The 26,906-nt window shown below is 45.6% G+C and overlaps 1 protein-coding gene across 14 annotated transcripts in view; it reads left to right on the top strand.

The window, feature by feature from the left end:
• The window catches only part of STARD9 (StAR related lipid transfer domain containing 9), a 120,682-nt gene that overhangs the window by 89,211 nt on the left and 4,565 nt on the right, over positions 1–26,906 (top strand). For 11 of the 14 annotated variants that reach the window (XM_086321664.1, XM_086321662.1, XM_086321660.1 and 8 more), the window contains 4 exons: positions 241–9,499; positions 9,661–9,837; positions 10,235–10,418; positions 10,769–10,906. In XM_086321664.1, the coding sequence (XP_086177790.1) occupies positions 241–9,499; positions 9,661–9,837; positions 10,235–10,418; positions 10,769–10,906 (9,758 nt within the window). Of the gene's footprint in view, positions 1–240; positions 9,500–9,660; positions 9,838–10,234; positions 10,420–10,768; positions 10,907–26,906 lie in introns of those variants that run through there. The other 3 variants (XR_015134866.1, XR_015134865.1, XR_015134867.1) reach the window with 3 other exon arrangements.

The following is a 26,906-nucleotide window of genomic DNA, read 5'->3' as shown; positions in this document are numbered from 1 at the left end:
ACCGTCTCCAAGCGGGGCATCAAAAAGACAGCAGAGGGTCCTGGCAGCTAGGGTTGAAAAGTCCTCTTGCTTGTCTCATGGCAGCCTTTTGAAGAGGCAGCACAGAGTGGGGGACCCAGACACCATGGCCTCACTCAGACTCCAGCCCCATAGTGGCTCTTGCAAGAGAAAAAGGTGGTGATGTATCTGACGCAGATAGCGGTTACTCAGTAGGTTCTCTCTCCTGTGTCTGTGCCAAAGCCCTGCCAGCGCCGCTGGAGCTGGAGGAGCCCCAGGGGAAGGAGCAGGACCTCCCAGAGCCAGACAACTCTGAAAGTGACGACAGCCAAATATCTGAGGACTCGCTGGCCGAGAAGGGGCCCGGAAACCCACGGAACAGCTCAGGACACAGTTACCTCACCAGCGGCTGTGGCCACAGCCAGGCCAGAGCACGAGCCTCTGAGAGGGGCTTCACCACATCCTCAGGCAGTCGACCATTCACCTTGGCTCACAGGAGTGTTTCCCTCGACAGCCTGATCGATGCTGAAGAAGAACCAGGGGACCATTGGCAAGGAAAGCCTTTCTTTGGTTCAACTGATGAGATGCCCACGGAGACTTTCTGGCACCTGCAGAGCCCCATTCTGCCTGCAGGGGGCCAGGAGGCAGTGTGCAGGCTTGGTCCCATCAGTCACAGAAGAGCCCCCAGGCTAGATGCCATCTTGCCAGTGAGCAGTTCATTTTACCTGAAACCCCAGCCGCAGCCGCCCTGTGAGCAGCCTGAGGTGGCGGTGGAGGGAAGCCCCACCGAACCGGCCACCATTCTCCAAGACATACAGCCCTCCAGAGGGAGCCCTCTGGTGTCCATGGATTCCTGGTTCTCCTGTGACTCCAAGATCAATCCCAGCAGCCGCCCACATTCTTTATGTCCAAGTCCCGACACCCAGGAGGTTCAGTGCTGTGGTTGGGAAAGGCCTGGATACTGGCTCAATACAGAAGAACTCAAGTCACCAGGTACAGAAACCATCCTGCCTTTCAGCTCCACACTGCCCCCAGCCAGCACTGAGCTGCCTTGCAGCATTAGAAGTGTGTATACAGACCCTGTTTCTGGGTCTATGTCCCTCTGGGACCCTTGCAGCCTTCTTCAGCCAGGAGCTGAGGGTACCTTTCAAGCCAGTGGGGTCCCTGAGACGGCCCAGCAAGGCGTCTCTGAAACATCCAACTCTAGTGTGTCCAGCTTGTTGGCTGCCTCTGCCAGCTCATTTACTTATATTGGCAGCGCCTGTGAGAGAGACTGGGCTGCCCTCCAGCAAAAGTACCTCCTTGAACTGTCTCATCCTGTTTTGGAGGCCACGGGAGCCCCCAGGCCAGTTTCCACCTCCCTTAAGGAAGACTCTGGTTCTCCGATTCAAGCTTCCGGCAGGGGAGGAGATGCTATATTGCCAGTTGGTCCTGGGGCATCTAGCAGCCCAGATTTCAACAATGTTCCAACCCATCTGTCCAAAATTAGGCGTTTGAGAGCAGAGAAAGAACAGGACAGTCTGAATGTCAAGGTAGGAGGTACTTCAGATTTCTTTACAACTAATGAGAAAGAGGTAAGTCATAGTGGAAGTTACTCAGCAGATGTAGAATCGTTGACTTCTGGACCTACAAACGCACAGGTCTCTGCAGCAGAGAACAAGATGGTATATCCCATGACGGCAGCACAGGGAGTCAGAAAGAGCAGCTTGGAGGAGTCCTCTCAGAGCAGCAAGAAACCTGGACTCATGACGTCCTCTGATGAGTGTTTCATCCTGAAGAACCCTTGTCACCATATTGTCACCATAGCCACCAAAGACCCCCATTGGCCCCGAGGCTGGGCTCATTTGAGGAAGAAGAGAGCAGGCCCAGTGAGGCGATTAGGTCAGAACAGCCACCGCCCCCCGCAGGAAGAGAAGACAGACTCCCAGGAGAGCTCCGTGGAAGCGGACGGAAGACACAGCAGGCTTTCCTGCCCCTTTCCGTCTGGCCCAGAGCTCTACCTTCACTCTGCTCCCTGGAATCCACTTCCGTCTTCCCTGCAGCCACCTCCCTTGGAAACATTCTATGTGACCAAAAGCCGAGATGCCCTGACAGAAACTGCCTTGGAAATTCCAGCTTGCAGAGAAGCAAGGGTGCCCTCCCCACCCCTCAGGGAAGCCTGGGGCTTTGGACATGAACACCAGGTCCTCCAAAATGTGTATGTGGAGAATAAGTTGCCAGGACAATTACAAAACCAGAATTCCAAGATTGTATCATCTCAGCAGGTCGCAGCCAAGAGGCCAGTTGATTTGAACACCAAGGAAGTTTGCAGAGAAAAAGGGAAATGCCTTGGAAAAGTTAAAGAAAGAAGCCATAATTCGGTTTATTTTTTTGTCACTCAGAATGGACATTTTTTCCCATCTACCAGCATAAAAGTATGTGAATTTGAAAATCAAGTTGGAATTTTAAATAAACACAGTCTTGCAACGCTCGAGCAGGGAGCAAAGGCTCCTGTGCAGTCCCACTGCAGTGTCTCCTCAAACAGTTCTGGGTCGGGGAAGCCTCTGCTTGCGTGTGAATCTGAGACGGGCAAGGAAGAAGAGCAGGGGCGGAATGCAGTCCTCACACAGGCCCAGGCCTTTGACGCGAAGAGACACTTTCCTTCCAGGGTTAAGTCTGATTTCACCTGTAAAACCATCTATTTAGCCCCCGACAAGGACAAGCCACAGGATGCTGCTCTTCCTTTGAAGTCTAGATCAGTACGTCATGAGGTAAGCAGCCCAGAGACAGTGGCCCTGGGTGAGAGTCCAGCCCATAAGGAGGAATGGAGGAATGGAACTGGGCTTCTTGGAAAAGCACCCCATTCCAAAGACGGCTCAGAAGAGTTTAGGCTTTCACAGACTGAGTCCACATATGAACAATTCCAATCAGTTACATGCTCTCAGGAAAGAAGCCTCAGCGAATGCAAAGTCCCTGGAAAAGCGCTTAAAGCAAATCCCAAAGAACCACCTCCTGGAAAGACATGGGATGAAAGAGTTAATAATGCTGATGAGATGGCTAGGCTAATTAGGAGTGTGATGCAGCTGGAGAATGGCATCTCAGAAATTGAATCCAAACAGGGTAAGCAGCTGCACGCTTCCCATCCACCAGGAGTCAGCAAGGAGTTCATCGTCCAGTACCAACAGGACCAGGAGACGGCTGAGGGCGTGCTGAGGACAGGCAGCTTTGGAAGCCACCCGCCCTTCAAGGATCAGCCGACTTCTCCCAAATGGACAGACAGTGTTATCTGTAGGGATGATGAAGCTGGGGAAGTGGAGGTGAATGGTAGCACTGATCCCCGGGGACCTGGCAGCAGATTTGTGAGAGGGCACACCTACCCAGCTGTGCTTGACACACCTGCCAAGGACTCTGGTGGTTATTTAGGGGTGTGCACTGTTTGCAGAGAATGCACCAATGCCTCTACTTACCTGAGGATGAAAGCATCAGCCAGAGCTCTGCCATTGCAGCCCAGGCCCGAGGGGACTTCTCAGGAGGGCAAGGTTGTGAATGCAGTGCACCTCAGACGTCAACCCCACAGCTTGGGAAGTCTGGAGGAGCTGGAGACTGTGGAGGGTGTTCAAGAAAGCCATCCTGCCAAGTGCATCCATCATTCTAAGCAAGAGGAGCCAGCAGTTCAAGGCAGAGTGGAAGAGATGGCTGCTCAAAGAGGGAGCCTAGAGGAGAAAAACACAGTCTTGTCAACTCAGAGACTCCCTGGCCTGTGCCACTGTTGTGTGCACACACTGTTCAGCCACAAGACCGGCCTGTCACCAAGCCAGCCAGACTCCTGTATGGCTCCTCGCCAAGACCTGAGTCATACCTTGCTCTTGAATTCAACAAAGCTGCCAAGAAGCTATCTTTATGCACCTAATACTCTAGGCATTTCTTCTGTTGACTATGTGTTGGATCCTACCATGCTGAAAATGCCCACCAGTCCCTTGGTAGCTGGAGCGGGGCAGCAGGACCAGAGTGGAGCGTCCAGACACCATAGCCTGAAGGGAGACAACAGACAGGGCTCCACTGTGGCGTACTCTGCTTGGCCTGTATCTGTGACATCCGTGGCCATGGGACCTCGTGGTCAATCCAGTGCACCAGGGAGCATTCCCCTGGGGGCAGAGGGCAAGGGGTCAGCAAGCACTGGTCTCCAGGACCAGGGAGGGGACCTTAGAAGCAGCTCGATGGGCCTGGGTAGCAGGGTAGGCTCTCCTTCCAGAGCCGAGGCAGCTGAACCAAGAGGACCAGACAGAGCTGGTGCCCTGAATGGGGCCTTTAGCCTGCTTGAGAGGAGGGTTGGCAGCCCCTTGGAAGAAGGAGACGACCAAGGCAGAGAGGTAAGGCAGGAGGCCGAGGACCTCAGTCCTGCTGGTGGGGCTTTCTCAGCGCCTATGTCCCCACCAGTGGTGCCTCAGCTGGAGCCCTCTGCTCAGCCACCAACAAGCTTGGCTGTTTTGGAGGAGACGGGACAGGCAAAGACTCAGGGGAAGCCGCTTTATGACGTGGTGGCTGGGGGCACAGTCCTGCTTTCCAGCAAGACTTTATTAGAACCTGAATGTTCTTCAAGTGCCCCCGGCAGGCTGCAGTGTCCTCAAATGGGCCAGTCAGTGGCCAACAGGACCACAAATGAACCTGAAGCACGGGATCACATGGCATCTCTCTCCGTTGAACCAGGACACCTATCAGTTGACAAGAGGACAACTGTCCTTCAGTCCATACCCCCCTCTGCAGACAGGTTCCATTCTCTGCCCAGCACTGACACTGACATGGGGCCACAGTGTCCCTCACGGACTCCCTCCCACACTGAGCCTACTCCAGGTGGGAGCCATTGCACCGGAAAACTGGAGCATTTCCTGGGAGCAGATGAACAGTCTATGTGTCACACAAGCTTTTCTGAAATCACAGAGAAAAACAAAGAAGCAACCAGAGCGCCTCCCTCTGCTGATGCTCTGGGTTCAGATAGTCTTCCTTCTTCAGCAGCCTCCAGGGAGGAGGACAGGAGGGTGATGACAGGTGAAGTAGTGGCTGCCTCACTTTCTCAGGCTCCTTTTGAGGATTCTGGACAGATTGCACAGGGGAGAGAGGTATTGGCTGTGGCCGAGGGCATGCTCCCTGGCCATCAGGAGAGCAGCCCAGCCCACCAAGAACCTGGGACTCTGGACTGCACATGGGGAGGAGGTTCAGATAACTTCCAAGCCATTGCACAGGGAGGAAGAACAACCTGTTTTGAAAGTCACCTTGTGATCTCTGTTGTTCAGAATTCAACCAGCCTCTCAGAGCCTAACCAAGACCAGGGCCAATGCCTCAAGGCTTCCACCAGCTTAGAAGAAGGGAGGGCAAGCCCCAAACGGGGTACTGTCCTGCCTGGAGCCCTGAAGGGGGTTGGACTGGAAGCTCCCTCACAGCCATGTGTGAAGCGGGAAGGGAGTGTTGGCTCTGGGCCAGCAGAAGCCTACAGGGCTGGCATGGAAGGTCCCAGGCCAGCTCTGTTGCCGGATCAGAGCCCCGGGGGAGTCAGAGAGGAAGCCCTGAGCAGATGCCCACAGGAAGACTGGGGTTTTGGTGTCTCCTCATGGAGCCCTGGTGGCAGCAAGACCCTTGGCCTATCCCAGGGCCAGGAAGAGAGTAGATCTGGTCCTTGCTGGCAGCCGCGCAGCCCTCAACCTGTTGTTTGGGCTGCCCGTTCCTCCCCTCCCTCCACCTCACTATGTTACAGAGATGGTGACTTGGGCAGGGGGCCTTCCACGGCCCCTCTACACCCTCACCACCCTGCCAGGGTCCCCTCCAGGGCCTGGGGAATGGAGAGAAGAGAGGGCCATGGCGGGGAACCTGGCGTGCTGTTGGCGCATGGCTTTGAGCCCAAAGGCATTAATGTGGAGCTGGGGCCAGCAGACGGCAGCACCCTGGAGGCCTCCGCCACCGCGGTCCTGCCTCTGACTGGGGGCTGCAGCTCCCCTGCTGCCCCCGACATGAGGACGAGCCCCCCCAGCCACTCGCTCACTCGCTCCAGATCAATAGGGGATCCTGAGAAGAAGGCTGCGGAGAAGAAAGTCCGAGCCAAGCTTGAGGCTCTCCCTTTCCCTGAGGGCAAGTGCTCCGAGACACCCGGGAGGTTGCAGGACAGCTCTGTGGGGGGCCAGGGTGCGAAGGGCTCTCAACCCAAGCCAGCAGCACTGGGGGGACCACACACCCTGAATTTAAGTGAACGATGTGTTGAGAGTGAGCTGCTGGAGGGACTACAACAGGGATGTTTGGGAAATAACATCAGATGCCTTCCAGAAGAGCCGCAACTTGCCCCAGGGTCCAGGGATCATGGTGGCTTGCATCCCCAAGAAAAATTCATAACAGAGTTAAAGTATATCTCCAGATCCCAGGTTGACAGTCTATGGGAGGAGGAAGAGCAGCAGAGAGACCAGGCTGCAGGTGGCCGTGAAGACCCTGCGGGGGTCAGGAGTCCTCCATGTGCTGATGAAGGTGGCTCGGACAGCTGTCAGATTAGAAGTGCAGACAGAGAGGGCAGGACGGTGGCCAGGTCCCCCGTGTCCAAGACGATCTCGCCCAGCTTTGGTGACTCAGCCGCTGTCTCCTTAGGGCAACGCAGAGCACACTGGCCGGCAGCGCAGGGCCCCAGGCAGCCCTCTTCTGGTGGGGAGCAGCCGGTGCCCCACCACCGGAGTGCACGTCCTATAATTGCAGTCTTCTCTGGTCGCAGATACTCCAGACCACAGTTCTCTGTGGTCAGCTCTTCCCGGTCTCTTCAGGAGCTGAACTTGAGTGTGGAGCCTCCTTCCCCAACAGAGGAGGATATTGTGGAGCCCAACCGATTGTGGACCTCACACCCCAGGGGCACTTCCTCAGAAAAATCTGCGGTGAGAACATCTCTGAACGCTGAGGGCTGTGATCAGGAAGCCTCCTCTGACTTGGACAGTATTGCTGCTGATCTCAGGCCCCTGCCACCTGCACCCCCGCCTTACTCAGCGACTTCAGGTTTCTCGAGAATGCCAACCCCCAATCTCACGTCTGTCCATCCATCTGGTGCTCTGGAACAGGCCCAGTCAGGAAAGCCAGAGAGACTGGGTGGCCAAGCCAGGCCAGAGGAGTGGCACTCCACAGATGTGGACAGAGGAGCCCTGCTCTTGGGCCCCAGTGACGTCAACCCCTGTATCCTTCCCTGGCATCCCAAGGGGCCTGCACGCGCTGGCTGGAGGCAGCATGTGTTTGGCGGTGCAGTCAGTGTCTCCCGCCGCCCCACATCGCAGGGCCTGACACCACCAAACGTGGCCCAGAGCAGCATAGATAGCCACGTAGAGGACCAGAGCTCCTTGTTCCGCTCCCACCTCAGCACCTTGGCCAGCGCCCAGAGCCTGTTGAACAAACGCAGCAGCGTTGGAAATGCCCGAGGTTCACGTAAGGCCTGGGAGGTATGGGGATCCTTGCCTGCCCTGAGGAACCCTGACATCCTGATCAGCTCTGAAGGAGCAGGCCCCTCGAAGGGTCCTGATAAGAGAGCCCAGTTCCGGGGCACCCCTGATGAAGTGGGTTCTCTGAGGAGGGAGCCTCCTTGGGCTGAGGAAAGCACTGCAGGTCCAGTGGATGAGATTATGCTGCTGTATCCATCCGAGGTAGGTGGTCCCATAGCTCAGTCCAGGATGGACACCTTGGAGCAAGGCACGCAGACCCTGGGCTGTGGGTCCCACTGGAGCTATTCTGACTTCTCATCTGCCCAGTCAGATCTGGCCTCCTGGGCCAGCATGCACAACCTGTCTCTCCACCTCTCGCAACTCCTGCACAGCACCTCGGAGCTGTTGGGGAGTCTCTCCCAGCCAAGTGTGGCCGAAAAGGAGTGGAATGCCAAGAGGGACACCCCTCATGAGGTGCCCCAGACTCAGATGACAGACGGCTCTACTCAGACCACTGTGGATGAGGGCATCCAGACTGACCTGGCCTCACCACCTCTCCACCTCCAGGCCCCAGAGGCCGACCCTCAGAAGGTCAATGTGATCCTTGAAGGGCTGGGCTCAGATCTCACTAGTATGTGTCAAGGAAAGGGACGTGTTGCCAGGGCACTTCAGAAGAGAAAGGCAGAGGAGACAGTGTGGAAAACAGCAGGGCCCTTAGATCTTCAGGGAGAAGACAATCTTTGCAGGCCCCAGAGTGCCCCTGTACCCTCATTCCACTTCAACTTGCAGAAAGGCCCCTTTGGGCAGAACCTGCCTTCTCTGAGCCCCCAGGCTTCTCCAGATGCCCTCCTGCCTCCCAGCTCCCAGGCAGAGGAGCCCTCCTGCCTGGCTGTTGGCAGACCCTGCCTCAGCGCGTTTTCCTCCCCAGGGCCCTGCCCCCACCCTGTGGAGTCTGTTGGGGAGCTCAGGGTGCAGGAGCAGGGGTCCGCCAGCACCTTGCTGGTGGACAGGGCCTCCTCCCCGATCCTCACACTTAGTGCCAGCACCCCAGGGTCGGGGATCCCCCCAAGTGCCTTGTCTCTTTCATCTCCCTCAGCTCTTTCCCTTGACAGCCGCCAGAAACTCGTGTCCAGCCCAAGCCTTCCCCTTCCTGCCCCCCAGCCTCCAGTGGGTTATTTTTCTCAAACCACTGATGAGGCAGATGGCTCTCAGAGAGCAAGGGCTCCATGTGGAGAAGGTAGAAGTTCCTTAGAAGGGGGCAACCACAGGCCCTTCTTTGGGGTGAGCTCCCAAGGCAACCCACAGCAGAGCACAAAGCTCCAAGTCCGTTTTGTGCAGCAGCCCCTGCAGCAGTGTCTGCCCAGGACCACTGCCGGGGTGCAGAGCAGACTGTCGCCCCCTCCACTGGGGAACAGGAGCCAGAGGCTGGCTGACAGCTTTCTGCCTGAGGACATGGCCTCACTAGAGTGTGGCCCGCTGAGCAGAAGGGGGCCAGGTGGATGGCAGAGCAGGGTGGAGAAAAGGGGTGAGCGCTCAGCATCTCCCGCGGAGCTGCAGCCCTCTCTGGACGGTCCCTGTCCACAGGGGGTCCTCCAGCGCCACAGCCCCTGCCCTTTCTCTGAGTTGACTGATACCCCAGGGCTCCAGGGTTGCGTCTTGGGCCCGCCTGTGGCCTGCCAGCCTGGGGGACTGCTGCCCCCAGGTTCCCAGATGCACATGGCTCCTGAGCCCCAACATCATGGTCTGAGGGACCTCCCCGTACATAACAAATTTAGCGACTGGTGTGGGCCTCAGAATAGCTCTCCTGGAGGGCCAGGTACCGTGGATTCTCTGGGGACCAGATGTGATTGTAGCTCTGGAGAGCAGTCCCAGAGGCTCCCACAAGCCCCTCAGGACCAGATTCGGGCACCTGAGTGGCCCCAGAGGGAACAGATCCCCCTGAAAGTTGGGGCCCAGAACCTCTCCCTCAGCACAGAACTCACAGAAGCAAAACTGCACCATGGCTTCGGGGAGGCAGACGCCCTGCTGCAGGTGCTGCAGAGCGGCACGGGGGAGGCGCTCGCTGCCGAGGAGGAGGAGCTAAACGCCCGGTAAGGACCCGGCCCTGGGTGGGACGCCAGAGAAGGCTAACAGCTGGCTGTTCCCCTCTCCCTGGCTCAGCTCTGGGATCTTCCAGGGGTCAGAGATAGATCTTAAGATGGAGAAGGGGCTTCAGGGTCAGCATCAGTGACTCAGTCACGTTCTGTCTCAGGCCAAAACACACAGCAGAGACCCTCCAGAGGAAGCAGGCTGAGGAACTTCAGAACTCCCATTGGACGCGAAGCCTCAGCCCCGAGAAACACCTGAGCTTCGCCCGGGACTTTGACCTCCCCAGCCGGCGCCGAGAATACCTGCAGCAGCTGAGGAAGGATGTTGTGGAGACCACCCGGTAGGTGGACCGAGTGCCCTGCGGGGAGCCGGTTCGGTGTGGGGCGAGAGCATGTGGGGAGCGGGGCCCGGACTCTAGTGTCCTGGACACCAGAGGCCACAGCTTTGTATGCCAGGAGTGGGTCCTACATGCCTGTGGACAGTGGTAGGCAGCTGTGGAGAGAGAGGCAAAGGGGAAGAAGAGGGTGGGAGGGAGCTGTGGAGGGGGTAGAGTGGATAGAGGGGCCATGATGTGCTATGTAAGGCTGCAGGCCTGAGCCTCAGGATGTTTATAAAACCAAACTTGACCCTGTGGGCAAAGAGAGGATGGGTCTTTCAAGAAGGCAGTGTTGCGGGCCTGGACCATTGCCCACTGACCACGTTAGAAGGCATCTCTCCACCCCTCTGGTTTTCCCCAGGAGCTCAGGGTCAACATCAAGGTCTTCTCACCCACCCTCTGACATAGAGCTGATGCTACAAGAATACCAGCGGGCCCGTGAGGAGGCCAAAGTGGAGATTGCCCGGGCCCGGGCCCGACTGCGGGAGCGGACTGAACAGGAAAAGCTGAGAATTCGCCAGCAGATCATCTCCCAGCTGCTGCGGGTGGGGAGTGGGGCAAGCCTCTGATTTCAGGGTGGGCTTGGGCCTGGGGCAGACCTCAGACTGGGTCAGCCATCACCATGCTGCCTCTGAGTCTTGGAACGTAGCATCTGGAGGAAGATGTCGGGTCCTGGTGCCTGTTCAGAGCTGCTTCGCTCTTTGTTTAGATGTCATCCTCATCAGACCAGCTCTGGTCCCCGGGCGAGAGTCTGGAGGAGGCAGCTTGGAAATATAGTTGGGATTGGGACGGGGGCAGCCTGAGGGTATGAGGCTAAGGCAGGAGGCGCTGGGAGGCGATGGGAGTGTGGTAATGACGCACCCGAAGCTGGCTGATTCTGATCTGTCCTTCCCAGGAGAAGGAAAAACTACACACCTTGGCCACCTCTGGCTCCCGGTGCACCAGCTCCGATGGAAGCCTCTCATCTGGTGTCACCTCTGGCTATAATAGCAGCCCAGCCTTGCCAAGCCAGCTCCAGTCCCCAGACAGTGTGGTGAGTAGCAAATGCGAGGCATGAACCAGGGGCCAGGCCTGGTAATACTTAGGAAGTTGTGTCTCCTAGAGGCCACTCACTGCTGACATGAACCCTTATGAGCAATGGCCTTTGTTCTTCCCTGTGGTTTTGTCTCCCTTCCCTGTTCATTCATTCATTTATTCAACAGGTATTTATTTTGTGGGCACTATTTTAGTCATTGGGCAAAATTGTTCTTGTCCTTAAACAGATTATTAGAGGGAAGTAGCTTGTTTTATGATTAATTATTGTTGTAGAAAGTTCCATGAAGAAGGGGTGCAAAGACAATATGAAACAGGAACCTGACTTAGTCTGAAGGATCAGCAAAGATGCTCTGAAGAGACTGTGATTAAACAGAGACTGGAAAGGTGAGAGGTAGTTAACTCAGTAGAAGTTGGTGTCTGGAGATACTTGTGGGGCAGAAGAGCTTTCCAGGTGGAAGACTCAGCAAATGAGTCTTTAAGGGAAGAATTTTATGTGGAACCACAAGAAGGTTAGTGTGGCTGGAATGTAAAGAGTGAGATGGAAGAATCACACAAGAGAAGACTAGAAAAGGCAAGGTCATGTAGACTCTATTGAAAATTCTGACTGCTTTCTAATCCATATGATTATGCTATTTCCCGAAGCTGCTGCTGAATTTTTTTAATGGGGAGAATGACAAACGTGTCAGAGAAGAGGCAAGAACAGCCCCGGTAGACCCACTCATGACTGACAAAGCTGAGAGATGACAGTTGCTTGGTTCAGGGCACTGCCCAAGTGGAGAAGCCGACGTGCATGTGTTGACTAGAGAATCCACAGGCACCAGGGTAGATTGGAAGTTGGAGCCAGGGAGTGGGAGGAGTCAGAACCACACACACTTTGGGCTCAAAGGGCTCGTGATGTCCATGTGACGAGGAGCCCTGGAAGGGACAGGTTTTGAGGGGAAGATCACCATCTAGTTTTGTATTGACTGTGTTGAAAATACTTGTGAGAAATGCAGGGGAGTAGTTGAAAATCAGGCAGCTGGGATCCAGATCTGGAGCTCAGAGGTGAAATCTGGCTGGGGATATAAAATCTGAAAGCAAAACTTTTACGCCTTTTATAAGCAAAACTTCACATAGTAAAAAAAAAATAGTACTCAAATAGTAACAAAGATACAGAACGTCAAGTGCATCTTTCAGTCTCCTTTTTGCCTCCCCAGAAGCATTCATCCATCCCAGTTTGCTGTATATTTCCAGAGATATCCTGTGCATCTGTTAGGATATGTATATCTTTAAAAAATATGTGTATCTTTTTGTAAAGTTCATGAATGGAAGCATACTGTATCCATTTTCTCTCTGCTCTTTTTCCTTAAAAATATTTTTTAGTTTTATATCAGTAAATCTTGTGCTTTTTTAAACAGCTGAATAGTGCTTTTCTCTATTATTGCATGTTGTTTTGTTTCTGTTTTGTAAATAAGTTCATTTGTATCATCTTTTTAGATTCCACATACAAGTGATATCATACAATATTTGTCTCTTCTCTGTCTGACTTACTTCACTTAGTATGATAATCTCTAGGTCCATCCATGTTGCTGCAAATGGCTCTATTTCCTTCTTTTTTTATGGCTGAGTAATATTCCGTTGTATATATGAACCACGTCTTCTTTATCCATCATGACTTGTTGGACATTTAGGTTGTTTTTGTGTCTTGGTTATTATTGTAAACAGTGCTGCAGTGAACATTGGGGTGTGTGTATGTTTTTGAATTATGATTTTCTCCAGATATATGCCCAGGAGTAGAATTGCTAGATCATATGATAATTCTATGTTTAGCTTTTTAAAGAATCTCCAACTGTTTTCCATAGTGATTGTACCAATTTATATTCCCATCAACAGAGAGGGTTCCCTTTTCTCCACACCCTCTCCAGCATTTAGTGTTTATACAGTTTTTGATGATGGCCATTCTGATTGATGTGATGTGATGTCACATTGTAGTTTCAATTGATTCGATAATTAGCGATGCTGAGCATCTTTCTATGTGCTTTTTGACCATCTGTTTATCTTCTTTGGAGAAATGTCTGTTTAGGTCTTGTGAGCATTTTTTGATTTTTTTTTTAATATATTGAGCTGCATGGGCTGTTTGTATATTTTGGAGATTAATCCCAGGTCAGTCACTTTGTTTACAAATATTTTCTCTCATTCTGTAGGTTGTCTTTTCATTTTGTTTATGGTTTCCTTTGCTGTACAAAAGATTTTTAAGTTTAATTAGTTCTTATTTATTTTTGTTTTTATTTTCATTACTCTAGGAGGTGTATCCAAAAAGATATTGTGTGGTTTATGTCAGAGTATTCTGCCTATGTTTTCCTCTAAGAGTTTTATAGTATCTAGCCTTAAATTTAGGTCTTTAATCCATTTTTATTTATTTTTGTGTATGGTGTTAGTGTTCTAATTACATTCTTTTACCTGTAGCTGCCAGTTTTCCCAGCACCAGTTATTGAAGAGTTTATTTTTTCTCCAGTTTATACTCTTGCCTCCTTTGTCATAGATTCATTGACCACAAGTGTGTGGGTTTATTTCTGGGCTCTCTATCCAGTCCCATGGATCTATAAATCTTTGTGCTAGTACCATACAGCTTGATTACTGTAGCTTTAGTATAATTTGAAGTCAGGGAGTCTGATTCCTCCTGCTCCATTTTTCCTTTTCAGGATTGTTTTGGCTATTCGGGGTCTTTTGTGTTTCCATACAAATTTTAAAATTTCTTTTTTTTTTTTTAAATTTAGAAATTTATTCTGTTTAATCCACAAGCTTTATATAGCTTTAGTTAAAAAAAAAAAACAAAACCAGAAACAAAAACAAAACAAAAACAGTGAAAACAAGACACTATTTCAAAGTCTGGGCCCTTCCAGCTTTCCAAATACAAGATCTCTGAAAGTTGTATATACTGACTGGAACAAGACAAAATTATGAATGCAGCCATGACATTTCATAAAACAAAATTTTACGTAACTGAAGGGTCCTTCCTGGGGCTAATTAATTGCCTTTACAAAAAAAGAGAAAAGAATGAAATTCCAGTGTTCCAAATCAACTTGTTACACATCTATATAAACCCACAGTGTCCTGGCAAACAACATGCTTTCATTTTCTGTCTCATCTTAGAGCTCGAATCCTGATTCATTTCAGCAGAGATTCCACAGGCAACAGGAAAGATTGTGGCATTAAAATATTCATTTATACATTTGTGGTAGTTCAACAGTGGTCTTATTTCTGGGCAAGCTTGCAAACCATCAAGGTTGAAAGCATCATAACTTAAATGGGTGCTAAGACTCAAATGAGAAAAAGGAAAGAAAAAGTAGAAAGAAAAACCTCTGGGAATAGCCAGGGGTATTTAAAGGAACCATAAGAATGCCAACAATATTTAAACCCCCTTTTTTAAAAAGGGGATTTTTCTTTTTTGGTTTAAAATATTTCACTCTAAACGAAGTTATGTCAGCTGTCAATGAAAGAATGTCACTAATACACTGTGGACACCTTAAAATTTCTTGTTCTAGTTCTGTGAAAAATGCCATTGATAATTTGATAGGGATTGCATTGAATCTGTAGATTGCCTTGGTTAGTATGGTCATTTTGACAATACTGATTCTTCCAATCTAATAACATGGTATATCTCTTCATCTGTTTGTATCATCTTCAGTTTCTTTCATCAGCACCTTATAGTTTTCAGAGTATAGGTCTTTTGCCTCCTTAAGTAGGTATATTCCTAGCTATTTTTTTCTTTTTGCTGTGATAGTAAATGGAATTGTTCCCTTAACTTTTGTTTCTGTTTTTTCATTGTTAGTGTGTAGAAATGCAAGAGATTTCTGCATTTTAATTTTATATCCTGCAACCTTACCAAATTCATTTAGCTGTAGTAGCTTTCTGGTAGCAACTTTAGTATTTTCTATGTATAGTATCATGTCATTTTCAAACAGTGACAGTTTTACTTCTTCTTTCCCAATTTTTCTTTTACTTTTTCAATTTTTCCAGCTTCTTTTTTTTTTTTTTCCGGAATCACGATTCTTTTTATTTATTTATTTTTTTTTAGCTTTTTTTTTTTTTTAAACTTTACAATATTGTATTAGTTTTGCCAAATATCGAAATGAATCCACCACAGGTATACCCACGTTCCCCATCCTGAACCCTCCACCCTCCTCCCTCCCCTCCCCTCCCTCTGGGTCGTCCCAGTGCACCAGCCCCAAGCATCCAGTACCATGCATCGAACCTGGACTGGCGACTCGTTTCATACATGATATTATACATGTTTCAATGCTATTCTCCCAAATCTCCCCACCCTCTCCCTCTCCCACAGAGTCCATAAGACTGATCTATACATCGGTGTCTCTTTTCTCTGATTGCTATTGCTAGGGCTTCCAAAATTATGTTAAATAAAAGTGGTAAGAATGCACATCCTTATCTTGTTCCTGATCTTAGAGGAAATGCTTTCAACTTTTCGTCATTGAGTATGATGTTAGCTGTAGGTTTATCCTATATGGTCTTATTATGTTATGATAGGTTCCCTCTATGCCCACTTTCTGGAGAGTTTTTTTTTTTTTTTTTTTAATCACAAATGGGTGTTGAATTTTGTCAAAAGCTTTTTCTGTACCTGTTGAGATGATCATATGGTTTGTATTCTTCAACTGATTAATGTGGTGTATCACACTGATCAATTTCTGGATATTGAAAAATCTTTGCATCCCTGGGATAAATTCTACTTGATCATGGTATATGATCCTTTAATGATACTATTGTTAGATTAGTTTTGCTAGTATTTGTTGAAGATTTTTGCATCTGTGTTTATCAGTGTTATTGGCTTGTAATTTTCTTTTTTTGTGATGTCTTTGATTTTGGTTATCAGGGTGATGGTGGCCTCATAGAATGTTTGGGAGTGTTCCTTCCTCTGAAATTTTTAAAAATAGCTTCAGAATGATAGATGTTAAGTCTTATCTAGATGTTTGATAGAATTTGCCTGTGAAGCCATCTGCTCCTGGACTTTGGTTTGTTGGGAGTTTTTAAGTCACGGTTTCAATGTCAGTACTTGTGATTGGTCTGGCTCATATTTTCTGTTTCTTCCTAGTTCAGTCTTGGAAGATTGTACCATTCTAAGAATTTGTCCATTTTATTGGCATATAGTTGCTTGCAGTAGTCTCTTATGATCCTTTCTATTTTTTTAATTATAACTTCTTTTTCATTTCTAACTTCATTGATCTGAGTCCTTTCCCTTTTTTTCTGGTTGAGTCTGGCTAAAGGTTTGTCATTTTTGTTTCTCTTTTTCAAAGAACCAGCATTTAGTTTCGTTGATCTTTTCTATTGTTTTATTTCTGCTCTGATCTTTGTGATTTCTTTCCTTCTGCTAACTTTAGGTTTTGTTTGTTCTTCCTCTAGTTGCTTTAAGTGTAAGATAAGGTTGTTGAGATTTTTCATTTCCTAAGGTGAGATTTTATTGCTATAAATTTCCCTCTTAGAACTGCTTTTTCTGCATCCCAAAGGTTTTGGATCATTTTCATTTGTCTCTAGGTATTTTTTTATTTCCTCTTTAATTTCATCAGGAATCCATTGGTCACTGAATAATATTGTTTAGCCTTCATGTGTTTGTGTTTTTTACAGTTTTTTTTCCTTGTAGTTGATTTCTAATCTCAGTATTATGGTCAGAAAAGATGCTTGATATGATTTCAGTTTTCTTAAATTTGCAAAGGTTTGCTTTGTGGCCCTGGAGAAGGTTCTGTATACACTTGAGAAGAATGTGTATTCAGCTGCTTTTGGATGAAATGTTCTATAAATTAAGTTCATCTGGTCTTATATGTCAGTCTTTTATTGATGATTGTTCAGCAGGTGTGATTTTGGTGTTTTGAGAGAGGAGGTAAGGTTAAGTCCTTCTACTCCACCATCTTGTCTCCTCCCCATAATGATTGTTGAATAGAGTAAAATTTAAATTCTCCCTCCTACCACAAGCTTATTCCTGTGCTACTCTATTATGTAATTTCAAATCACAAACACCACCCTCCCCAAATCACATGTTCACCAACTCTGAAGCTCTGTAATATATTCCTTCTTGTTTGCTTTTACATGAAAGTTAGGATTAGCTTGTTTAGCTCAATTATAAAAACTTCTTAGTATTTTTAATGGGGCTATATTAGATTTATAAATCAACTTATAGAAAAATCACATCTTATCCTGTGTAATTTCCTAACCAAGAATATAGAAGGTTCAGTCCTTTTTATGATTTAAAAGTTTCCCTTCATGTGTCTCTAAAATTACATATCAGATTTCTTCTTACTTTATCTTTTTTATTTCCGTTATAAATAGGTTTCTTCTTCCTTTATGTCTTCTGTCTGGTTGTTTTCTTGTGTTTATGAAAGTTAAGTTGAATGCTGTGTGTTAATTTTGTGCCCATACTGTTTTTTGACTGATTCTCTAGGTCTACATTTATACAGTAGTCACTAACACAGGTAGCTTAATTTAATTATGTTAAAATTTCAGTTAAGTCACACTAGCCACATTTCACATGGTCAGTAAACATATGTGGTTAGTGCTTACCATATTGTGAAGCTGTGCCCTTGATTTTTTTTTTTAAGATATACAACCACATCCTCTGCAAATAGTGATCATTTGACCATTTGTTTTCTAATTTTTGAACCACTATTTTCTTCTTCTTTTCTAATTGAATGAACCTAATGCTACTGCTAAGTTGCTGCAGTTGTGTCCGACTCTGTGCGACCCCATAGACGGAAGCCCACCAGGCTCCCCCATCTCTGGGATTCCCCAGGCAAGAACACTGGAGTGGGCTGCCATTTCCTTCTCCAATGCATGAAAGTGAAAAGTGAAAGTGAAGTCGCTCAGTCATGTCCGACTCTTAGCGACCCCATGGACTGTAGCCTACCAGGGTCCTCCGTCCATGGGATTTTCCAAGCAAGAGTACTGGAGTGGGGTGCCATTGCCTTCTCCGAATGAACCTAATGTCCCAGCATAAATAAAATAATAGTGATGACAGTAAACATCCTCATCTCTTATTTCAGGCTTTAGTGGGAATGCTTCAGGAATTTCCTTCATTTAAGCTGAACGCTAACATTTGAGCTGAAACAGATGTATTTTGCAATACTAAGGAAGCATTTATCTATTACTATTTTATAGAGTATTCTTATCCAGAAGGTTATTTCAGAGTCTCTAGAGATGAGTGTTTAAAGATCTGGGGGCTAATAATTAATTCATACATTCTTATAATACTTTATATACTTATACGTAGGATATCTTCTTTTAATGTACATTCAGAGTCTGTTTGCTAATATTGTATTCAGAATTTTGAGTCAGTATTTAATGAATTTTTTTCCTGTAGTTTTTGTTTTTACAGTATATTTCAGATTTTTGTATCAATGTTATACTTTTCATAGAAAAAAAAAGGTTGAAATTTTCTTTTTCAATGTTTAGGAATAGTTACAAAGATAATGGAAATGTTTACTCCTATTGAATTGTCAGATTAAAGTCAGATGATGCCAGGTCTTGGGGACGTAGGAACCTTATAAAGTCTTATGACCCAGCAGTGCTTGCCAAGATTATGAGGGAACATGTATGAAATTATTTCCTAAAGCATTATTTGAAGTGATAATGAATTGGAACCCAGTAGCGATGGACATGAGTTTGAGTGAACTCTGGGAGTTGGTGATGGACAGGGAGGCCTGGCGTGCTGCGATTCATGGAGTTGCAAAGAATCGGACACGACTGAGCAACTGAACTGAACTGAACTGAGAGAATGCCATGGATATATAAGATGTGGTCAATGCACATTTGTAATATTATGTAAAAGTCAGTCAGTTCAGTCGCTCAGTCATGTCTTAACTCTTGGCTGACCCCATGGACTGCAGCACGCCAGGCTTTCCTGTCCATCACCAACTCCCAGAGCTTACTCAAACTCATGTCCATTGAATCGGTGATGTCATCCAACCATCTCATCCTCTGTTGTTCCCTTCTCCTCCCACCTTCAACCTTTCCCAGCATCAGAGTCTTTTCAGATGAGTCAGTTCTTTGCAGCAGGTAGCCAAAGTATTGGAGCTTTAGCTTTAGCATCAGTCCTTCCAATGAATATTCAGGACTGATTTCCTTTAGGGTTGACTGGTTTGATCTCCTTGCTGTCCAAGGGACTCTCAAGAGTCTTCACCAACACCACAGTTCAAAAGCATCAATTCTTTGGCGTTCAGTTTTCTTTATGGTGCAACTCTCAGATCCATACATGACCACTGGAAAAACCATAGCTTTGACTAGACAGACCTTTGTTGGCAAAGTAATGTCTGTGCATTTTAATATGCTATCTAGGTTTATCATAGCTTCTCTTCCAAGGAGCAAGCGTCTTTTAATTTCATGGCTGCAGTCACCATCTGCAGTGATTTTGGAGCCCAAGAAAATAAATTCTGTCACTGTTTCCATTGTTCTGCATCTATTTGCCATGCAGTGATGGGACTGGATGCCATAATCTTACTTTTTGAGTACTGAGTTTTAAGCCAGATTTTTACTCTCATCTTTCACTTTCATCAAGGGGCTCTTTAATTCCTCTTCTCTTTCTGCCATAAGGGTCAAATTATCTGCATATTTGAGATTATTGATATTTCCCCCTGCAGTCTTGATTTCAGCTTGTGCTTCATCCAGTCCGGCATTTCACATGGTATACTCTGTGTATGAGTTAAATAAGCAAGGTGGCAATATACAGCCTTGACTTACTTTTCCCAATTAGGAACCAGTCTGTTGTTCCATGTCCAGTTCTAACTGTTGATTTTTGACCTGCATACAGATTTCTCAGGAGGCAGGTAAGGTAGTCTGGTATTCCCATCTATTTAAGAAGTTTCCACAGTTTGTTGTGATTCACACAGTCAAAGGCTTTGGCATAGTCAATGAAGCAGATGTTTTTCTGGAATTCTTTTGCTTTTTCTGTGATCCAGCAGATGTTGGCAATTTGATGTCTCGTTCCTCTGCCTTTTCTAAATGCATCTTGAACATCTGAAGGTTCTCGGTTCACGTACTGTTGAAGCCTGGTTTGGAGAATTTTGAACATTACTTTGCTAGCATGTGAGATGAGGATAATTGTGCGGTAGTTTGAGCATTCTTTGGCATTGCCTTTCTTTGGGATTGGAATGAAAACTGACCTTTTCCAGTCCTGTGGCCACTGCTGAGTTTTCCAGATTTGCTGGCACTTTCACAGTATCATCTGTTAGGATTTGAAATAGCTCAGCTGGAATTCCATCACCACCACTAGCTATATTCCTAGTGATGCTCCCCTAAGATCCACTTAACTTCACATTCCAGGATGTATGTCTCTAGGTGAGTAATCACACCATCATGGTTATCTGGGTCATTAAGATCTTTTTTGTATAGTTCTGTGTATTCTTGCCACCTCTTCTTAATCTCTTCTGCTTCTGTTAGGTCCATACCATTTCTGTCCTTTATTGAGCCCATCTTTGCATGAAATGTTCCCTTGGTACATCTAATTTTCTTGAAGAGATCTCTAGTCTTTCCCATTATATTGTTTTCCTCTATTTCTTTGCACTGTTCACTTAAGTAGGCTTTCTTATCTCTCTTTGCTATTCTTTGGAACTCTGCATTCAAATGGATATATCTTTCCTTTTCTCTTTTGCTTTTCACTTGTCTTCTTTTCTCGGCTATTTGTTAGGCCTTCTCAGACAACTATTTTGCCTTTTACATTTCTTTTTCTTGGGAATGGTTTTGATCACCACCTCCTATACAGTGTTACAAACCCTTGTCCATAGTTCTTCAGGCACTGTGTCTATCAGATCTAATCCCTTTAGTCTATTTGTCACTTCCACTGTATAATCATAAGGGATTTGATTTAGGTCATACCTCAATGGCTTATTGGTTTTCCCTACTTTCTTCAAATTAAGTCTGAATTTTGCAATAAGGAGTTCACGATCTGAGCCACAGTCAGCTCCTGGTCTTGTTTTTGCTGACTCTATAGGGCTGCTCCATTTTTGGCTGCAAAGAATATAATCAATCTGATTTTGGTACTGACCATCTGGTGATGTCCATGTGTACAGGCATCTCTTGTGTTGTTGGAAAAGGGTGTTTGCTATGACCAGTGTGTTCTCTTGACAAAATTTGTTAGCCTTTGCCCTGCTTCATTCTGTACTCCAAGGCCAAGCTTGCCTGTTACTCCAGGTATCTCTTGACTTCCTACTTTTGCATTCCAGTCCCCTATGATGAAAAGGACATCTTTTTTGAGTGTTGTTTCTAGAAGGTCTTGTAGGTCTTCATGGAACTGTTAAACTTCAGCATCTTTGGCATTAGTGGTTGGAGTATAGACTTGGATTACTGTGATATTGAATGGTTTTCCTTGGAAATGAACAGAGATCATTCTGTCATTTTTAAGATTGCACCCAAGTACTGCATTTGGGACTCTTTTGTTGACTATGAGGGCTGATCCATTTCTTCTAAGGGATTCTTGCACACAGTAGTAGATGTAATGGTCATCTGAATTAAATTCATCCATTCTGGTCCATTTTAGTTCACTGATTCCTAAAATGTCAATGTTCACTCTTGCCATCTCTCGTATGACCACTTAAAATTTACCTTGATTCATGGACCTAACATTCCAGGTTCCTATGCAATATTGTTCTTTACAGCATCAGACTTTACTTCCATCACCAGTCACATCCACAACTGGGCATTATTTTCACTTTGGCTCAGCCTCTTCATTCTTTCTGGAACTACTTCTCTGCTTTTCTCCAGTCGAATATTGGGTACCTACTGACCTGGGGAGTTCGTCTTTCAGTGTCCTATCTTTTTGCCTTTTCATACTTTCCTTGGGGTTCTCAAGGCAGGAATACTAAAGTGGTTTGCCTTTCCCTTCTCCAGTGGACCACGTTTTGTCAGAACTCAATACCATGACTTGTCCGTCTTGGGTGACCCTACATGGCATGGCTCATAGTTTCATTGAGTTAGACAAGGCTGTGATCCAAGTGATCAGTTTGGTTCAGTTCAGATCAGTCGCTCAGTCGTGACTGACTCTTTGCCACCCCATGAATCACAGCACTCCAGGCCTCCCTGTCCATCACCAACTCCCAGAGTTCATCCCGACTCATATCCATCGAGTCAGTGATGTCATCCAGCCATCTCATCCTCTGTCGTCCCCTTCTCCTCCTGCCCCCAATCCCTCCCAGCATCAGAGTCTTTTCCAACGAGACAACTCTTCGCATGAGGTGGCCAAAGTACTGGAGTTTCAGCTTTAGCATCATTCCTTCCAAAGAAATCCTAGGGCTGATCTCCTTCAGAATGGACTGGTTGGATCTCCTTGGAGTCCAAGGGACTCTCAAGAGTCTTCTCCAACACCACAGTTCAAAAGCATCAATTCTTCAGCGCTCAGCCTTTTTCACCGTACAACTCTCACATCCATACATGACCACAGGAAAAACCATAGCCTTGACTAGACGAACCTTTGTTGGCAAAGTAATGTCTCTGCTTTTGAATATGCTGTCTAGGTTGGTCATAACTTCTAAGCGTCTTTTAAATGCTTAAAAGACGTTTAAACTAAGTAAGCGTCTTTTAGTTTCATGACTGCAGTCACCATCTTTAGTGATTTTGGAGCCCCAAAAAATAAAGTCTGACACTGTTTCCACTGTTTCCCCATCTATTTCCCATGAAGTGATGGGATCGGATGCCATGATCTTTGTTTTCTGAATGTTGAGCTTTAAGCTAACTTTTTCACTCTCCACTTTCACTTTCATCAAGAGGCTTTTTAGTTCCTCTTCACTTTCTGCCGTAAGGGTGGTGTCATCTGCATATCTGAGGTTATTGACATTTCTCCCAGCAATCTTGATTCCAGCTTGTGCTTCTTCCAGCCCAGTGTTTCTCATGATGTACTCTGCATATAAGTTAAATAAGCAGGGTGACAATATACAGCCTTGATGTACTCCTTTTCCTATTTGGAACCAGTCTGTTGTTCCATGTCCAGTTCTAACTGTTGCTTCCTGACCTGCATACAAATTTCTCAAGAGGCAGATCAGGTGGTCTGGTATTCCCGTCTCTTTCAGAATTTTCCACAGTTTCTTGTGATCCACCCAGTCAAAGGCTTTGGCATAGTCAATAAAGCAGAAATAGATGTTTTTCTGGAACTCTCTTGCTTTTTCCATGATCCAGCAGATGTTGGCAATTTGATCTCTGGTTCCTCTGCCTTTTCTAAAACCAGCTTGAACATCAGGAAGTTCACGGTTCACATATTGCTGAAGCCTGGCTTGGAGAATTTTGAGCATTACTTTACTAGTGTGTGAGATTAGTGCAATTGTGTGGTAGTTTGAGCATTCTTTGGCATTGCCTTTCTTTGGGATTGGAATGAAAACTGACCTTTTCCAGTCCTGTGGCCACTGCTGAGTTTTCCAAATTTGCTGGCATATTGAGTGCAGCACTTTCACAGCATCATCTTTCAGGATTTGAAATAGCTCAACTGGAATCCCATCACCTCCAGTAGCTTTGTTCATAGTGATGCTTTCTAAGTCCCACTTGACTTCACATTCCAGGATGTCTGGCTCTAGGTGAGTGATCACACCATCGTGATTATCTGGGTCGTGAAGATCTTTTTTGTACAGTTCTTCTGTGTATTTTTGCCATCAGTTTGGTTAGTTTTCTGTAATTGTGGTTTCCATTCTGTCTGCCCCCTGATGGATAAGAGGCTTGTGGAAGATTCCTGATAGGAGGGACTGGCTGTGTGGGAATCTGGTCCTTGCTCTGATGGGAGGGGCCATGCTCAGTAAATCTTTAATCCAGTTTTCTGTTGATGGGTGGGGCTATGTTCCCCCATGTAGCTTGGCCGGAGGCTAAACTATGGTAGGAGTAATGGTGGTAATGGTAAACTCCTTCAAAAGGACTTATGCCAGGACTGTTGTATTCAGTGTAAGAGTCAGAATTAACAAATTGGATGAACACCTAGGCAAAGTACTGAATGAAAAGCACTATGAAACAGTGAGGTAAAACACATTACTATTTGTATAAATTAAAACTAAAATTTGTATAAATTAAAACTACATACATGTGAAACAATCCTTTTGTAAGAATACATACAAACAAAAAGATGTAAAGAAGTCAGGATAATTTAAGGTGGGTGGGGGAGGGAAATTGGGGATGAGAGATTAAAATATTTTTAGAATTACCTAATTTTTTAAAATGGAGTATAATGATCCTGTGAAAATGACAAGGCCTGGTGTTTGGCAGGATAAGCTGTTTGAAAAATTTCTTCTGTGGAAAGTGCTCTGTTGAGATCAGAGTTCAGCAAACTCCTTTGGCTGTATCTGGTCCACCAGTTGTTTTTGTAAATAACATTTTACTAGAATATGGCATCTTTCATTTTTTTATGTGTTCTCTGTGGTTGCTTTTATGGTATAGTGACAGAGGTAAGTCGCTGCATCTATTAAAATGGTCCACAAAGCCTTAGATACTTACTATACCCTTTACAGAAAAGTTTGCCAACCTCTGTTTTAGATTTTTCATCTCTTCTGAAGTCAGTTTTTTTTTTTTTTTAACTGTTTTACAAACCTTTATTGGAAAGGCTACAGACTTTGTATTGCCACTGCATTTCTTTTGCTTGAAGTGTTGTGGGGGAAGTAACCTTGGATACAAAACTACTACACTGTTGCGTCTTGCCCAGGCTGGTTGTGAAAGTTTTTGTACAATGGAGGTAGAGTGGATAGGGCAATAATTTAAACCTCACAGGCCTTGATTAATGTCAAGACCTTTTTTTTTCTTCAGGTTCTAGAAGACCTAGAAATAGACTACAAGTACTACAAATAGGCTCAGGGATGGCATATTTAAAATTCTTAATTTTCAGTTTTCTCCCATTTGTCTTTTACAAACGTATCTACAACTCATCTATTTTTTCCCTAAGTGTGTTCTAAAAATATCTACTCTGGAAATGAAAAGAAGATAATAGAAAATGAAAAAGCAGTACATCCTTTTCATAGTAGTTTTACCTGATTTTTCTCATACCAGCCTAAGAGTCTTACCTTTCTGTAAAAGAATAGTAATCAATGCTTCCCCCAGTCTCAAATATTCAACTTAATGGAGACAAGAGAATCTTTAACTTAACATTTAATGAAAACAGAGCATCTTAACAGGTTAGTTTTGATTTGAACTTGTTAATTTCTGCCCTTTAAAATAATTAATTCCTTCTTCCACTGATAATTTCGTAGTTTTTCCTTGTCTCAAGGTCAGCAATTTTGTAGGATGTGTTTGTCTGCTGTTTTCTCTTGATTAGATTGTGGTTATGCATTTTTGGCAAGAATACCACAGAAACTGTGTCCTCTCGGTTGGGGTTGCCAGACAAAGCAAAGAAAAATGCAGGATACTGGCTATTTTAGAATTTCAGAGAAACAACAAATAGCACTGTGGTGTATATTCCATGCAATGCCTTATCCTCAGTATTTCAGAGGGTACTTGATGTCATTATGTCTTGTTAGTGATGTTAACCTTGAAGTTATGGTAATGGCTAGAATCTCTTCACTGAACGTTAATATTTTTCTCTTTATAATTAATAAACATCATGGGAAAGATAGAGACCATGCAGATATACTATTTTATCTCAAATTTTTGCCCACTTATTTTAGCACCCATTGGTGTATGCCTAAAAAAATTATTGATGTGGTGTTTTAATGGCAATTTTGTATTTCCCTAATTTCTTCTACATTTATTGATTCTTCTGGTATTTCTTTAAGGTAGTATTATCATTTCTCTCCCTATTTAGATTTATCCAATTATTTATTTTGTTCAGTTTGGACTCATAAATATTTCATTCTATGAGTTATAATCCAGTATTATCATTATTAATTGCCCAGATTGTTCCAGATTTTATTTTTTGGAGTTCTTTTTCTTTCAGATTGAGTCTTATGCCCTTTTAACATGCCCATCCTTTCTTAGCACTTCCTTTAGTTCATTTATTCTTTTGTTGTTGCTGTTGTTATAACTTGTTGACTTTTAGTACATTCACAGAGTGGAATATCCATCAACACAATCAATTTTGGGATATTTTCATTACCCCAAAAAGGAACCCTCTACCCTTCTTAGTTATTACTTCCCAAACACACGATCCCCAACTCTTTGTAAGCCATTAATCTACTTACGTCCTGCCTCTATGGATGTGTGTATTCTGGACATTTCATATAAATGGAATTATACAATATGTGGTCCTTTGTGACTGGCTTCTTTCAGTCATAATGTTTCCAGGGTTTCTTGATGTCCTACAGTTGATATAACAAATTACCATAAACAGAGTGGCTTAAAACAACTGAAACTTCTTCCAGAGTTCTTGACCCTGGGAGTGTGAAATCATGGTGTCAACAGGGCCATGCTGCTTTTGAAAACTCTAGGGGAAGAATCTAAAGTTCCATGCCTCTTTCTGAGCTTCTGGTAGTGGCTGGCAGTCCCTGGCTTGTAACTGGATCACTCCAGCCTCTGCCTCTGGCATCACATGGCTTCTCCCCCTGTGCCTCTCTGTCCCTATGTCTTCATGTGGCCTTCTTATAAGGACACCTGTCATTGGATGTAGGTCCCACTCTAATCCAGTAGGATCTCATTGTAACTCAATTACATCTGCAAAGACCCTATTTCCAAATACAGTTACGCTTATAGAGAGCAGGAGTTAGGACTCCAGTGTATCTTTTTTTGAACCCACGCACGGTTCATCCACACTGTAGCATGTATCAGAATTTCATTCCTTTTTATGGTCAAAAATATCACACAGGATGATTATCATATTTATTTGTCCATTCATAAGTTGATGGACATTTAGTTTGTTTCCACTTTTTGCCTACTATGAATAATGCTGCTGTGAGAGGGAGGTGCTCAGCAAGATGTGGACTGGGACCTGTTTGCTAGACCCAGGCAAGTGGGTTCTGAGGGGATGGAGGCAGTAGATGGCAAATGGCGACAGTCCTTTCAAGTCTATGAAGAGCAAAGATGCCTATAAAGGAAGGTTTTAAAGGTGGGAGAAATCTTTGCATGCTTAA

The sequence above is a fragment of the Bos grunniens genome, chromosome 10 (genome assembly GCF_055505025.1).
Source record: "Bos grunniens cultivar Pamir isolate PY7600 chromosome 10, Bosgru_T2T1.0, whole genome shotgun sequence".
Classification (NCBI taxonomy): Eukaryota; Metazoa; Chordata; class Mammalia; order Artiodactyla; family Bovidae; genus Bos; species Bos grunniens.
Note: the sequence above shows the minus strand (reverse complement) of the source record. Positions and strands in the feature narration are given on the sequence as shown.